This window comes from Chelonoidis abingdonii, chromosome 1 (assembly GCF_003597395.2).
Source record: "Chelonoidis abingdonii isolate Lonesome George chromosome 1, CheloAbing_2.0, whole genome shotgun sequence".
Lineage (NCBI taxonomy): Eukaryota > Metazoa > Chordata > Testudines > Testudinidae > Chelonoidis > Chelonoidis abingdonii.
In genome coordinates, this window is record NC_133769.1 from 275,240,361 (window position 1) to 275,256,853 (window position 16,493).

Genomic DNA, 16,493 nt, shown 5'->3' on the forward strand with positions numbered 1-16,493 from the left:
TCAAAGAACTCTAATAGATTAGTAAGACACGATTTCCCTTTACAGAAACCATGTTGACTATTGCTCAACAGTTTGTTTTTCTATGTGTCTGACAATTTTATTCTTAACTATTATTTCAACTAATTTTCGACTAATTTGCCTGGTACTGACGTTAAACTTACCGGTCTGTAATTGCCGGGATCACCTCTAGAGCCGTTTTTAAATATTGGCGTTACATTAGCTAACTTCCAGCCATTTTTTGTTTTGAGTTGCAGAAACTGAAGAATGCAAAAACTTCCACCATGGCTACTACACGGAGACATCTTTGCCCAACACAGAATACATGAGGTGTTGGTATCAGATGATGGCCACCAGTGTAGGGATTTCAGTAGTTTGCACATGGCTATGATTTTTGTTATGCCATAAGAGCTAGCTACAGATGTCTGCAATCAAATGGGCAAATAGAAAAAGACTAGCCTGTTAAGCACCTACTAGTAAAGGTTGATGAGTGGAGGTAACTCATATTTTGTTGGGCTAGAGCAATTTGCTAATGGATTGTAGCATGGTCAACTTCCAGTGAGCTATAATTTAAGACTAAGCAGTCCCACCAGTCCAGATTCTAGAACAGGACTACTTAGCATTACTTCTCCCCCAGAAAGTGGGGAGAGAGCGTATTCAGAATCCTAATGGTCAGTGGCATTGTCACACCATAGTCCTATCTGGACATTGGAGAAATGATTAGGAGCATGAAAAGACAACTGTTCAAATCAAATAAATAAAGTTATGCTCAGCACTGTACAAGGGTGGGGGGAAATACAGCAAGCAGTTCTGTATGTGAAATCAGTGCCAAATTTGAGCTGCTTTTAACAGTGGAATAGTTGTACCAAATCTCAGGACGGGTGTGAGGAACATTTATATCATGTGTGGAGAGTAAAACCTTTGAAAATTATTCCTGAACTATATTTGCAGTCTTCTTTGTATCCTCAGGTCACAATTGTGTACCAGGAAGGATGAGATCTACAAAATGATTTTTGTGACAAATGTGTATAAGTTTCTGAGCCAGCTAGGCAAATCATGATGAAGAGGAAAAGGCTTAAAACTTAAATCTGCATTTATTCAAACTGAGACACAAGCTGCTGAATTCTTTCCCACAAAACTATGCATTATCTAGAGTCTTGGATAAAATATATTTCTTATAATTATGATGCAATTAAGTGTCTCCTAAGTACTCCTCTCTTGCCAGCATTTTGTTGAAGATCAGCTTGATGTGTCCTCTGAGGATAACTGTTTAAAGTATTTTTCCCTAGTAGGATTTTGAACTTTATAATAATTTTGTTGTTTAGTTATGTGCTCCCTAAATCCAAATTAATTCAGATATATTCCCCAGGAGAAAATTTGCTTGAATTAGTTTCCTTTTTAATTGGAAATAAAAATATTTATGGTCAACCCTTGAATGTCCCATTTTCCCTGTGGTTATATGGTGAATATTATTCATTCTTTAATAATTGAAATACACCACTATTCCCTTGTAATCTATTTTTCTCAGAATGTTTTATAACTGTAGTGATTCTATTTCTTTGGCTGCTTTCATTGTTGAAAGTTAGAAAATAATATATACAAAGTTTAAAAAAAAAAGTTTATCTTTTGTCTCTCTGTTGGATAGCCACAGTTACACAATATTTGTTAGACCACTTTCAAAGGCTGTATGCTTTACCTTAATCTATGGCTTGTGATACATTAGCTTGATGAGATAATGCAGATAACACAGATCATGTTAGAAGAAAACTATTATTCACTTTCAAAATAAGTATTTATATAGAGTACCGTGAATGTAGGTCATTTGAATTCACCAAGTCCTGCATAACTCAGTAATGTGGGACAGATACAGGGATATACAAAGAAACATAGTTCACGTGCTTTGTCACTTACATTTCGATGCGTAAATCAAATCTTTTTTTTTATAGTATGTACTTTCTTTGTCTTCAAAGTCTTTTAAACCCCTTTTGCTCTTTGCCAAAAAGACCTCTAGATTTAACTTAACTTTTCTTTATCCTGTATTTTATACTTTGGCTTATATTTTTCTACATTCATTAAGTGAGCTGCAGCAGTAAGCATGAATACAGAATGAGCAACCAAAATGTGCTCAATGTCCAAAATAATCAGTCTGTGAGGGAAGTTCAGTACATAATAAATTTAAACTAATCTTAAGCAAAAAATAATGTTCCTGAAGTCTGCTGGCCAGTTTTCTTTGCCGTGGACACTCAGAATGCATCATTCTTTAAGATCACAGATAGTGAAAAAATCTACTTTTGCACAGAGTGGGTCCAGGTTAATAAATAAAAATGAAATTTATAAAAAATAATCCTTAAAAATTGCACCAGTTAAGGGGAGGAAACATACTATTGCAATAGATACCAGAGAAAAAATGACCAACAAACTTGTGGCATAAAAATAAATCTTTATAAAAACGTAGCTCAGAAATATTTTTGTGGCAAAAGCAAATAGCCCCCAGAGGCTGGCTAGAAAGGCCGTGGGGAAGATATATTTTTGTATGGATAACACTGCACTTCCAAATTTGCTTTTGCAAGTCACTGTAAAATTACTGCTTTCCTCTAATTTTGTTAAACACTTCCCCACTCTTTTCTTTGTTGATCTCTCTCTTTCTTTGTCAAACTAAACTTTAGTAGTGCCTTCTATCCAATCTAGTACTATTCCTTTTTGGTAACTCTCACACTAAATTGTGTGTGATGAGGCGGATGACAGCTATTCACCCCAAGAAGAGTCCACAACTCAGATGAAACATTCTGTGGTTCAGAAGTGGCTAGGGGACTCCATTCAAGAACCAAGAGACACATTTACACATTTTTAAAGTAAAAACTGTATGGCCAATACTGTCTGAATACAAATGGCATTCTGGGCAGAAATAAATTATAATCACATACACTTTGCATATTAAGGTGGATCAATGTCTTCCATTAACTTTAAAGATTACCTTTCATATAGTCCTGTGTGTGATCATCAAGATCCTGCCTTGTAAACTCATACTCAAGTGAGTTATTTGTTCTCAGGAAAATAGCCCCACGGAAGTAAATGACAAGATTAGACATAAGGGTCTGACTTTCCTCAGCTTTATTCCTTGTGTAGTCATGTATACCAGGGCAGAATGAGTGCAAAGTGGGTAAAAAATGCTGCCAAATCAAAATGGTTGCTTTTTACACTCACTTTGCACAGGCATAAATAAATGATGCACAAGGTGCAAGGCAGTGGAGAATCAGGCCCTAATTTATATACTACTACTTTGGGTTTATAAAGTGTTTTTATCCAAAGATCTCAAATAACTTTGCAAGCAGTTCATAATCCTTACAACATCCCTCTGAGGCTACAAATAGTGAAACTGAGGCACTGAGAAATTAAGTGATTTGTCCACGGTGTCAGATAAAATCTGTGCCGGCACTTAGACTGAAGTCAGATCTTGATATCAGTGTAACACCAACACCTGCCTCCATGCTTTCTTACTCCTGTCTGATCTTGCTAACTGAGAGTGTGTCTGGCTTTTCTGGACCAAATTCAAAGGTACAACTACCTGGGAAAGTGTCTGGGCTGTATTTAGTCATATTGCATGGTGGTATGGGTTACACTTTGGATGTAATTTGATCAGAAGATAAGTGTTAGTGGTTAAGGGCCAGATTCTGTCTTATACTGAGTAGCAACTTATTTTGCAAATAATGATATTGATTTTAATATCATTAAACTAACTCTTGGAGTAAAGTACTACTCATTCAGAGTGTGACTTTTGGCCAAAGTATTTTATTTATTTTGATTTTTATATTTGGCCACTTAAAGAAGAGTGCCTATCTTTTACTCTAGGCATTCATGGACTATTCTTAAATATAAGCACCAAATAGACCATACCTCTAGGGCCCCGCCCCCCCGCCCTTTAACCATTAATCAGCATTCATATCTACTAATGAAAATCCGGCAGTGAAAAACATATTTTAAATTATTAAGAACTCCCACCGCAGCCTTCCTGTTTCCTCACAGCTAGCGAAAGCATATGGGCCTTTCATGCTGCTCCAAAGGTTGATAAACTAGAGCTGTTTTAAACTTAAGTGGAGAGTGAGTTCCAAAGCTGAGTAGTGTGTATGGATAATGCAACATCAACCGCTGCCCTCTGATACTGGGGGCACCATCTCATCTGTCCCTTTTGAATGTAGCTGTGGCAATAGCATGGCACAGAAGAGATGCAGTCTTTCAGTAAGTAGCTCCCAGGCCATTTAGGGCCTTTAGAGGTCAAAAGCTTTCAATTTTATCCAGTAGTTTGTTTTTTGTAATGTTCACAAAGTTCTTTGTAGCTTTAGCACAATCTGTAGTCCATGTGAGTATAAAACAGTATTTTACATAGGAAATAGCTTCATATTATCTACATAATTCACAGAGAGAGAGAGAGAGAGAGAGAGAAAGCATCCTATATTTAGAGAATATGCTTTGTCTTTGATTTCATAAGGAGAGGTTACATAATAAAGTGCTATCCTTTTAAAAAAAAAAAAAAATTGCACATTCAAGGCACCTAACTTGGAATGCCAAATTATAGTTCATCTTAATTATTATGTATGTACTGTATACATGATAGATTCAATTATCCTTAAATGCTTAAGAAAGCTGCATTTAACTATGATTTACTACAGTAGAAGAAAGATTTTAATGAAAATTATGTTTTGTAATTTACCCTTAAATATGCAGATTAATACTGATGGGTGTAAGAATATTGAAATATCTGCATGTATAATTAATACCTGCCCAGGTGACATACTTTGAGCATTTATTATAGAGTAAGAGTGATTTATGTGCTGTGTAATATAACTTGAAAAAGTTTTCCATTAACACTTTGTACATCCGTACACATAACAATACTGGATATATATTGTTTTCTAGAGGAATTCATTGCATATACTTTGCATTTTTCTTTACTATGGAAGGTTTTTTAAATGGAAAAAAGTCTGTGGCTACTTCTCTGCAAACTATATTTGTAATAATTGCTACGTATGATCTTGATTGTCATATGTTCAAATATAATGCATCATATTATACTTCTAAATGTATAATAACTGGTACATTATAATTTAACTGGTAGTTTAGATTGGGAGCTTGAATTTCCCAGTGCTAGGTCAAGATATTTAAAACACATTAGCAGAAAGAATCAACAATGCCTAATTCTTACGTGGGACTGCCACATGGATCAGTCCATTGGTCCAATTAGTCCTGTATTCTGCCACTGACAGTCACCAGTACTAGCAGCTTTAGCGAAAACTATGAGAAACCTAACTATTCTGGAATTACCTATTTCATGGGCCATTTTTTCCTAACCCCTAAGAGTAAGAGTTTGACTTACAATCTAAAATATGACATCTTATATTGCTTCCTACCTTTTTTTTTATTATTTACTATTATAATTCTATATGTTCTTGTTATCCATATTAACATCCAGTCCATTCTTGAATCCTCTTAACCTCTTGGCCTCAATGATATCTTGTCACAATGAGCCCTATAGGCAGGTTAGGCATTATATGAAGCAGTTTCCTCATCATTGTTTTGAAATTTGCCACCATTCCATTTCAATGAGTGTCTGCTGGTCTTGTGTTATGAGACAGGGAGAACATGTTTTTGAGATACCTTCTCCATATTACTTACTATTTTGAATACTTTTATCATGTTCCTTCTTATTCATCTCTTCTTTAAAGTAAATAATCCCAACTTCTTTAACATCTCTCCATATGAGTTTTTGTCTCTCTAATCATTCCCATCGTCTGTCCCTGTCTTCCTGCTGTATCCTTTTTGAAAACCGGGTACAGTATTCTAGGTGAGTGCATATCATTGATTTATATAATAAAAAATATTTTCTATATTATTTTCCATTCAATTCCCCTCTTCATCCTAACATTTTGTTTGATATCTTGACTGCTACTGCTCTTAGAATATAGTTTGTACACCATGATATCCAAGTCTTTTTCCTGAGTCATATAATTACTTTAGAACTCAGTAGAGTATATGAGTCGTTAAGCATTCTCTCCAATATGCATTATTTTGTATTTGTCAGAATTGATTTTCATCTGCTACTGTGGTGCTCATTCATTTTCGTTAGGGTCCCCTGAAGTTGTTGACAGTTCTCTCTGGTCTAGACTTACCTGAATAATTTTGTATCATCTGCAAGTGTTGCCACCTCACTAATCACCTCTTTTCCAGACGACAAATAAATATATTGAACATCAGTCATTGTATGGAACTTTGTGGTATCCTGCTTTTGTCATGGTAAAAATCGACCATTTATTTCAACTCTTTGTTTTCTGTCTCTTAGTGCGTTCCTTCCTGAGCAATGAACATTCTTCGTCTCTAGTACTGTGCGTACTTAGTTCCTTCAATAGCCTTTTGAAAATCCAAATAAATTGTCAACCAGTTCTCCTTTATCTGCTGTGTTATTGATGCATTTTAAGAATTCTAATAAATTCGTGAGGCATAATTTTCCTTTGCAAAAGCCAAGGTGGTTAGATCCTTAATTTATCGTGATTTACTAAGTACTTTATAATTCTATTTTTAATTATAATTTTGATCAAATTACCAAGGAAAGTAGTAAGACTTCATAGTCTGTAATTCCCCAGATCACCCCTTCAGTATCTTTTAAATATATTTATATATGTACAATATTTGCTACCTTCTAGTTCTTTAGCAGAGTGGCTGATTGTAATGAGAGACTGCACATATTTCCTAGCAGCTCACCGACTTTACTCTTTTTTTCAAAATTTCTTGAGTGTGTATTGTTGGCCTAACAACTTGTTGCTTTTTAATTTATAAATTTGTTCTAGCACTTCTTGTTTTGACACCTCTGTCTCTGATAGTACCTCATCTTTATTATGAGTAAAGAATAGATTCAGGGTAGGTATCTTCCCAACATAATCCCTGGTCTAGAAACAGAAAATATACCATGCTCCCACTAAAAGGATATTTTTATCTTCAACCTTCAATTCATATAATGCATTTTAACATTAAATCAAAGAATACAGTCTAAAAAACCCACCTACCATCCCTACTGTTGTAGTGAATTACCTATAATATGTTGTTTCAGAATTTCATGTGTTAATAGGTGTGTTGCTGCTGATTAACAGGTTTTAGATGCAGGAAGACTAAAAGAATATAATGAGCCATACATTTTGCTACAAGAAAAAGAGAGCCTGTTCTACAAGATGGTGCAACAAGTGGGCAAGGCTGAAGCTGCTGCTCTGATTGAAACAGCAAAACAGGTAGTTTTAAAAGAAGTTGTAATTAAGTTTGTGTCTCTAGTCTTATTTTTCACAAGTTAGCATATTCCATATTAGAGCAGGCCCCATCCACTCCTGTAGTTAAGGGTCTACCAGTTTTTCAATTCTAAACCCTTATATACTGTACTTTATTACTTGGATATAAAATAATATACATCCAGATCTCAAAATGTTATATGTTCTGAGTTGAAAGATTGTGCTTGGGATTGTTTGCATCTGTATGTGTTTGTGCATATATTCATGTATAAATAATATAGTGTGTCAGAGTATGTTATAGACATACATGACTCAGAAAAAAAAATGACCCTGAAAGAACATTAAGGTTGTGAGGTCAAGCACTCAGAAGTTAGAAAATGACAAAATTAAGGTTGCCCATGCAACCTAAATTTGGCCCCCTTGTGACACAGCTGTTAGTTATATGATCACTTATTATCTTTTCCTTGCTCAGTGCACAAGACGAATGGTGCTCATTGAATGAGTGGCTGTTCAATATTTTGCTTTCTCTTCATTGTTCATTGTGTGGTTCCAGGCCTTATTTATTGCACACTATTTAAACCAGCTCTGAATAAAGAATTATTAATTTCCTCATGAGCTTTTCTATGACGCTTAACATTACAGCGTCTGAGTGCTTCACAAACATTTACTGATTTATTTCCACAACGCCCCTCTGAGATGAGGCGGTAGTATTATCCCCACTTTACAGATGGGGAACTGAGACACAGAGACATTAAGATCAAACGTATATTAATTTTGGGTGCCCAATTTGATAAGCCTGCAGCCTGAGTTTTTTAAAAGAATTTTGCATTTTACAGCACTTTTGTTCTGAATACAGCTCCCACTGATTTCTGTTGCAGCTGTGAATGCTTAGCATGTCTACAAATTAAACTCCAGTTCTCGCAAATTGGGCACCTAGGAAATGAGGAACACACAGTTAATGACCACCCCTGACAAGTTTGGTTTAAGTGACTTGCTCAGCATCACATAGGACAGGTGTGGGCAAACTTTTTTTGACCCGAGGGCCACATCTGGGTATGTAAATTGTATGGTAGGCCATGAATACTCAAGAAATTGGGGGTTGGGTTTTGGAAGGGGGGTGTGGGCTCTGGGCTGGGGCCAGAAATGAGAAGTTCAGAGTGTGGGAGGAGGCTCTGGGCTGAGGCAAGAGGTTGGAGTGGGGGAGGAGGAGGGTGCAGCTCCGGCTGGGAGTGCAGGCCCTGGTGGGGCTGGGGACGAGGGGTTGGGGTGCAGGAGGTGCTCCAGTCTGGGACTGATGGGTTTGGAGGGTGAGGAGAATCAGGGCTGGGACAAGAAGTTGGGACACAGGAAGGGGTCAGGAGTGCAGGCTCCGGGTGGCACTTACCTCAAGCAGTTCCCGGAAGCAGTGGTGTGTCCCTCCTCCGGCTTCTACACAGATGTGTGACCAGGCAGTTCAGCATGCTGCCCTGTCCGCTGGTGCCGCCCTTGAAGCTCCTATTGGCCATGGTTCCCGGCCAATAGGAGCTGCGGAGGCAGCACTTGGGCGAGGGCAGTGTGCAGAGCCTCCTGGCTGCCCCTACATGTAGGAGCCAGAGAGGGGACATGCCACTGCTTCCAGGAGCCATGCGGAGCCACAACATGCATGGAGCAGGGCAAGCCCATGACCCTGCTCCCCAGCCAGAGCGCCGGAACTGGGAAAACCCTGGACCCTGTTCCCCAGCAGGAACTCGAGGGCCAAATTAAAATGTCTGAAGGGCCGGATGTGGCCCCTGGATCATAGTTTGCTCATCCCTGACATAGGATCTCTGTGGCAGAGGCAGGGATAGAATCCCATTCTCCGGATTGGTGGTCAACTGTCTTAACCATGAGACTCTCCTTTTTTTCTGCCCACCTCATTCGCTATACGCTTTCCAACTTCTGCAACAAGCAAGGCAGGAGTCCTACAGACAACAGCCTCCTTCAGTACACAACCCTGCTTTATTCTCAGAACAGGCTCATGTTGTGCACCGAAAGATGCAGGGACCCTATGAACAAACAGTATGTGATCATGTAATTAAAAAGCATACTATAATGCATATGACCAAGGGGGAGAATTAAGATTGCACAGGCAACTTTATTGTGATATTGCCATATTGTTACTATTTGACTTTGCAGTCTTAACATTAAGGTAGTCTTTTGTATGTAACTTCCTGGATTTTTAAAAAAGCAACCTGAAAAATCAAATTCCATCACATGGAATTGTATGGTCTCCTACACAGTGGTTTGACTGTTCCATGGGTTGGAAGAGACCTCAGGAAGTTATCTAATTCAACCCCCTACTCAATCTGAATCTTTAGATCCACCACTCAGAGCTCTGCTACTTGAGCTAAAGGAGTAGCTGACCTCAGTAGTAGGTTGTTATCTTCTGTGTAGGCCAGCACAAATTTTGCCAGCTGGTTATACAGCTATTTGCTAAGTAGAGAGGAATATTGACTCTGGAATCCTGGTTTCTATTCCAGATTCTGAGGAGACTTTAATGGCTTTAGTGACAGACACTTCTGCCCCGACCCCTCCAGCCTGTCCTTGTCCCAGTCCCTATTCTCTCTTGACCTTTCTCACAATCTCTTTGGTATGATCTGCAGGCAGCCCATCTGCCCTGGCTTCTGACCTGTGCTAGATGACTTCACTAGAGCTGAACCTCTTTCCTGTTCTCCTCTCCTTTCTACTACCCCCCAAATGTGTGTCCGTGAAGAAAGGAGTTTGCAGTTTGTTTCAGTCTCTCAACGCAACCGTTGCTGCAATCTTATCAAGGCAACCCAGCTTGCCAAACTATGCTGCTGGCTTTCCCCATTACCTGACAGCAAACTGAACTCCAGTTCTGGCTCCCTTGGATATCGCTGCCTGGCTTCATAGAACAGTATCAGGAGCATGCATTAGAATCCAATTTGTAGGGAAGGCTGGAGAACACTGGGCAGGCAGCATGGCTGAGATTCAGGAAACAAAATGGCCGATGCCTGGCTGCAGCAAAGTGGAGAATTGCATAGTAAAAATAGGCAATTCTTTGACATCTTGGAAAAATGGAGCGAAGGCATTAAAGAGTCCACAGATTTCAATGAACGAGGCACATCATGCCCCTCTAGGTTATTGTTTCTGGTTTTCTGTAGATGCAGGAGGAGACCACTGCATAAGTTCACACTTTCAGTGTTTTCTTCACAGCAGTGATGTCTAAGGAGATTCGATTGGAATACAATTTAGCAGCCAGGGGTGTATTCTGCAGCAAATTCTACAGCTACAGAGTACACAAGGCCTTATTTATAATTATGTGTACTAATTTACAGGTTTATTGAATGGCAAAAGCAAAGCAGATCTTATATTATAACTCTCCTATGTAGCACGAATTTCAGAACTCTGGAAACAAATCTTTGTTCATGATCCCAGCCAGAATGTATTCCAGAGCATGCTGTGTTTCCCAGGATGTGGAATGGTGAATTGTATTTTGATACATTATTAGAGAACAGGGTTCATCATATTCTGTATGATAATTATATAAAAAACAAACAAAAAAAGTAAATTTGATATATCTGGAATTTATAGAAATTATGTTTAAAGGAACCAATTAAATGTATATAAACAGAATTAAAAGTTCTAAATCAGTGCTTGTCTACAAAGCTAAAACCACTTCATGGGAAATTAGGGCTCAATCCTGCAGAGAATGGACAGGCTAGAGCCAAGACTCTGAAACTGTCATCTGCAGAGAGTTTGACCATATGGTGATGTCTCCTTTTGTTTCCAGTTGCAAAACTGCATTCAAGGACAGCTCAAAATATATAATAGAATTGCCTAGTACTTGTCTATGTAATCACCTGCTGTTGATACAGGAGTGTTATGTGATTGTATACAGGAAGGGAAGAGATCCATGAACCAATCTCTCTTAGAATGTGATTCATGCTGTGAAACAGTTTGGTAACTACTGGGCTAGAGGGTAGATACAAGCTAAGTATCTGCTAAGGGAGCAGAGCATGGTACCTGTTAGCTCCTCATCCAAAATATGGGAGTAAAGAGAATCTCAGCAACTGCTCAAAACTACAGATATGGCACAGTTGTGAAAGGAGTAGGAAGCTTAACTACGGATTCCTTTATTAGTGTCCCCTGTGCGTCTTGCACACTAACACAGGATGTGTTAGAAGAGCTGATCCTAATGTCTCCTCTTTCTGTTGTGATATGTTTGTTGTTGTGTTCTCATAAGTTCCTACTGTGGTTCCTAAGGCATTCAGATATCCAAAACCAGCTGCACTTTAAATAATGGTAAGAATTGGATTGTAATCTTTTTCAAACCATATACTTATTTGACAATGGTTTGCCTTACCAAAATGGTTCAGCGTGTGGCTTTGTTGGCTGATAGGCATTTCTGAGTTTTACATTGACCTTGCTTGGATCCTGCAGCAGAGCATACTCTGGCAACAAGTTGCTGCAGGTTACAGTAAGTTTTATGGAGCAGTAGGGCAGCTGTGCATCTGATTTAAATGCATGGAATGCACACTTTAGCATCAGGGCCAAGATTTTCATAAGTCACCAGTGATGGACTGTCTTCAATTTTCACTGTCCACCTTGAGACAACTTAAAGGGACCTAATTTTCTGAAAGTTGCCCCCCTTACATGTTTCAGGTTAGATATCCAAGGATGCAGGCACTCAAGTTTAGTAGTTGCTTCTGAAAATTTTGGGTCAGCTTCTAACACCTCCCTCTTCCAATTCTGCCCATTTCAGCCGCTTAGCATTCCTTATGATTCTTCTGCAAATGTAAAAGGCAGCAACCCTGGCTTAGTATGATGCAGCTCAAGTCCACCCTGCTGAGCATGCTCAGAATTGCTTATGAGTCTGAATGCTGTGCGACACTGCTCAGCCACCTCCAAACTTCTCTGCAAGATTGAGCCCTAAGTGAACATTGTTGTTATCTATGTTCAATTTAACAGGAGCTGTTAGGAGATCATCATAAGAAAAAGAAAAATTATTGTCAGAAGGCATAACGTGTTCATTGAGTTTAGTTTAGTTTACTCCACTGCTGCACACTCAGCAATGATTTGTTCAGATAAACAACATTTACCATTTGGATTCCAATCCTGACGTAAAGGGATGCTTTGCTGCTGACTTCAGTGGCACCAGGAATGCGCAATTACTGTATTAACAGTCTTTGGATATATTGATAAAAGCAAGATTTTTGCTTACAGATCTATATTTAAATATCAGCTATTGTGGCTGCAGAGTCATTACGTTTTAGAAGTTTTAATGCCATTACGGTCCTGTTAATGTTAGTGGAAGACCTGCTTTATGTGAGGCCCTGTGTCCCTTCCACACTTGAACTGTGGGCATTCTGCATCTTGCAATATCCGGCCGAGGGGAAGGATTCCCATATGCTTACAGTGAGATGGTTGAAAAGCTACTGCCATTTCATTGTATCCTCGGTAATGTGCTGAGGTTTTCTATTACCTTTCCTTAAGAGAATTCACTGTCAAAAGCTACAGTAAAAGTATGTTAAAATTATGTCTTAGATCAGTAGAAAGATGGAAATGCTCTAACCTCCAATATGTAGATGCAGCTAGGCACTAGATTAATTTTCCTTTAGTGCGCCCCATTATGGCTGGTTACTGGAGAATACTTGACTTCCAGTCCTTTTGTTGATTCAAATCAAAACCTTAATATTCTTTGAAAATTGTACAAATACACTGCATTAGTGTGTGTGTGTACACAAAGAGAGACATTCATACATATAGAAGGGTTTGTATAATACAGCTATTTCTTTATTATATCATATGTCCTATACATTTATTCATATATGAAAATAACATAATTATCAGGCAAAGGTAACTTTGTTGACAGTGCCCCCAAAATATAAATAGGAGAAATGTTTCACAAGCCATATATATTCAGGACAGTTTGAATATGAGACCTAACTTGTGACACATGTCAGCCTCAGAAAGATAGCGTATTTTCTGTTTTTTAAAGGCTCAAACAAAAGTTTTCACATTCTTCTTTGAAAAAATTACATTTGAAGTCCTTTTTCACCCAAACACATTTTCAGATAAGAGCACACAAGTCTTGACATTATTTCATTTTGTTATGCGCATCTGTCAAGGAACAGAGATATGATACAGCTACTAAAAACTGATGATTGTGGAACAGTGAAACTTGACAGCATTTCATTTCCTTTATGTTCTGATTATACATTTATCAGGAAACCTGTATCTCTTCTAGTTCAGCTAGAAATTGGTAGAATTCAAGAACTCAAAGGCTTGGCAAAGAACTGTCCTATTATTTGGTATCATCTTACATTTTAGAGAAGTTGCTTGGTTGAGTCATTGTTAAGGCTTTTGCTTCTCCTTTCATTATTGTGGAACACTATCCAGAGATCACATTTCTATAGTCCCTATAACTGCTCTGCAGCACAAATTAAACGCTGGGATATTTCATACATATACTGTGAAGTTTCAATGGTTGTCAATCATAGTTTGTAAAATATAAGGATTACAACCTGATATTAACATTCAAATCCATTATGTTCATTTTATGTGTGAAAATGAGAAACCCTTGTGCAGACTCTAGATTTCCCAGCCTCTTTGTCACCCTGTTTTTAATTTATCTCCATGTTTTGAGCCCGTAAAATAATTTTACTTATCTGTTTAATGCAAAGTGATAAAATATATCTATTGATCTGAATTATCAGAACTTGAGTGGATCTACAGGTCATGTGAGGAATCAGTTACACTTTATTCTGATCAGAGAGTAATTTTAGTAATTTCTCAGTGAGGAAGGAGCTATTTCTTGAATTTTGTTAAACTAAAGTTCCTGTTCAGTTTCCTTAAGGAAATTAATTTCTGTGCTTACATTGCATTAATCTGGAGAACTATGTCTTTTGAAACTAAAAAATGTTTAACAGTGATGGGTAAAATTAATCAGTATATGGACGTTTTCTTTTCTAGGTCTACTTCAGTAAAAATTACCCAGAAGTTATTCAGAATGGTCAAGTTGTCACAGATTCTTCAATAGATGCTGCCTCAGGATTAATCTTATGTGAAACTGCCCTGTGATCCAGCGTAGACGTGATTGCTTTCTGTAGAATGCAAACCGGAAACCAGCTGAACTGGATGACTGACAGTGTTTAGAGTGGAGCTTTTTGCACTAGACAACCATCATATTTAATATTAAGAAAAATGTTTCATCTAGCTCTTTCTTTAATTTTAAATACATTTCCATTGCTAAAGGAATTAGGCAGACCTAGGGTTTTTTTTTGAAAGTTACATTGCAAAGACTTTCATATTTAAATCACAGATGCAAAGCATCTAACAATTCCAGGGTGCAGTTTTAGAGATTATTAGAAAACCTGGAGTTTCTCTATTTTCCCATTTGGAAAGAATGTAAAATCAATTTGTTTAGTGTCACTTTAAAATTTGTCTTACAGCAGTTTTGATAATATAACACGCCATTTTCTAATGCAGTACTTATTATATACTCCATCTTTTTAAAGCAGTTTTGCAAACTGGCAGAAACAAGAACTGAACCAACCAAAAATATATTTTTATAGAGATAAGTTCACATATTGTTGTAAATATAAATTTTAAAATTAAAACATAATACAGGTATGGTGTGCAGAAATTAACGTAAAAATTTCAGTTTTCCTTTGCTAAGATCCAAATGCTGAAAATCAATATCAATCTACTGTATTTTAGAAGAAAATGGTTGCATTTTGCTTATATTTTGCACTGCACCAATATTTAAATAATTTAATATACATTCCTCTTTTTATCCAGCTAATCAAAGAAAAAAGTATTAAATTAACTAGACGAAATACTTATTGAAAGACTTGTCATCAGTAAACACTATGTAGTGGAAAGTTATCTTCTGCAAAACACATTGTGAAAATGTATACATTATTTGCATTTATTGTGCCTTAATACAATTCAAGCCAAATCTCCACCTGCAGAGTACACAGCAAATTCATTAAATATGCTTTTTTATTTTACTGTTTTAAATTAATGCATTTAAAAAATTTGCATCCGGAATTCTGTTTAAATAAGCTTTGTGAAGTTGCCATTTCGGCTCTCATGGATAGAAAAGTATCACTTGTAATTTTGACAGGTTTCTGAGTGGTAGCTGTGTTAGTCTGTATCAGCAAAAATAACAAGGAATCCTTGTGGCACTTGGAGACTAACAAATGTATTTGGGCATAAGCTTTTGTGGGCTAAAACCCACTTCATCTGACACATGGAGTGAAAAATACAGTAAGCAGTATAAATATTACAGCACATGAAAAGATGGGAGTTGCCTTACCAAGTGGGAGGTCAGTGCTGGAAACTGGACACCATTAAGTTAGGCCTGAATAAAGACTGGGAGTGGATGAGTCACTACAAAAAGTAATTTTCCTTCTGCTGATACTCACACCTTCTTGTCAACTGTTGGAAATAGGCGACATCCACCTTGATTGCATTGGCCTCGTTAGCACTACATAAGTAATTTTCCTTCCCTTAATATTCACCCCTTCTTGTCAACTGTTGAGAATAGGCCACTTCCACCTTAATTGAATTGGCCTCGTTAGCACTGACCCCCCAAATGTTTTAGTGTCTAAGATACCGCAAGGACTCCTTGTTGTTTTTGTAATTTTGAGTATCCCTACTGATATTGAGAAGAATTTAAGGAAAAAGATCTGTATTCTGTGTTCTTAAGTTAGGTCCTGATCCAGTAAAGGATTTAGCATGTAGCACTATTGTGGATGTGTCCTGCCAGCCACACCCTTTCACACCCACTTATGCCAAAATTCAAAGTAGAGACCAGCTGCTACAGATCTCTGCTCTGCGACATTCGAAGGGTTGTGGCATCCCTGGATGTGGGTTCTTTGTGGTATGGACCACCTACACAGCAGAAATGATCCATTTTTGCTGCATTTTGTTTTCATTTGCCCATCTACACAGGTGTGGCATCTGGCTCCTAGTAATACTCTTTTATTGTTTCAAAGTGAAATACTTTTCTGCTTGGGCAGATTCTGACACCCTTTCCCTCGATGAGTAGCATCTTACTCCACAATTACTCCCATTAAATTCAATAGGGTGGCATTTGATATAGTGCTATTTAACATAAGGGTCTCACATTCAGACCCTTTTATTGGGGTGAGTCCTAATCTCACCTAACCCTGTTTTACAGTGGTGCAATTCTATGGCCTTGCATGGATTTATGTCTTGGGTTTACAACAAGATAAGAGG

At 37.7% G+C, this 16,493-nt stretch overlaps 1 protein-coding gene across 1 annotated transcript in view; it reads left to right on the forward strand.

Moving 5' to 3' along the window:
- The window catches only part of ABCC4 (ATP binding cassette subfamily C member 4 (PEL blood group)), a 235,733-nt gene extending 220,053 nt beyond the window's left edge, over positions 1–15,680 (forward strand). The window contains exons 30-31 of the mRNA XM_032785946.2: positions 7,137–7,271; positions 14,220–15,680. Of these exons, the coding sequence (XP_032641837.1) occupies positions 7,137–7,271; positions 14,220–14,327 (243 nt within the window). The 3' untranslated portion in view covers positions 14,328–15,680. The remainder of the gene's footprint in view (positions 1–7,136; positions 7,272–14,219) is intronic.
- The last annotated feature ends 813 nt before the right edge of the window (positions 15,681–16,493 follow it).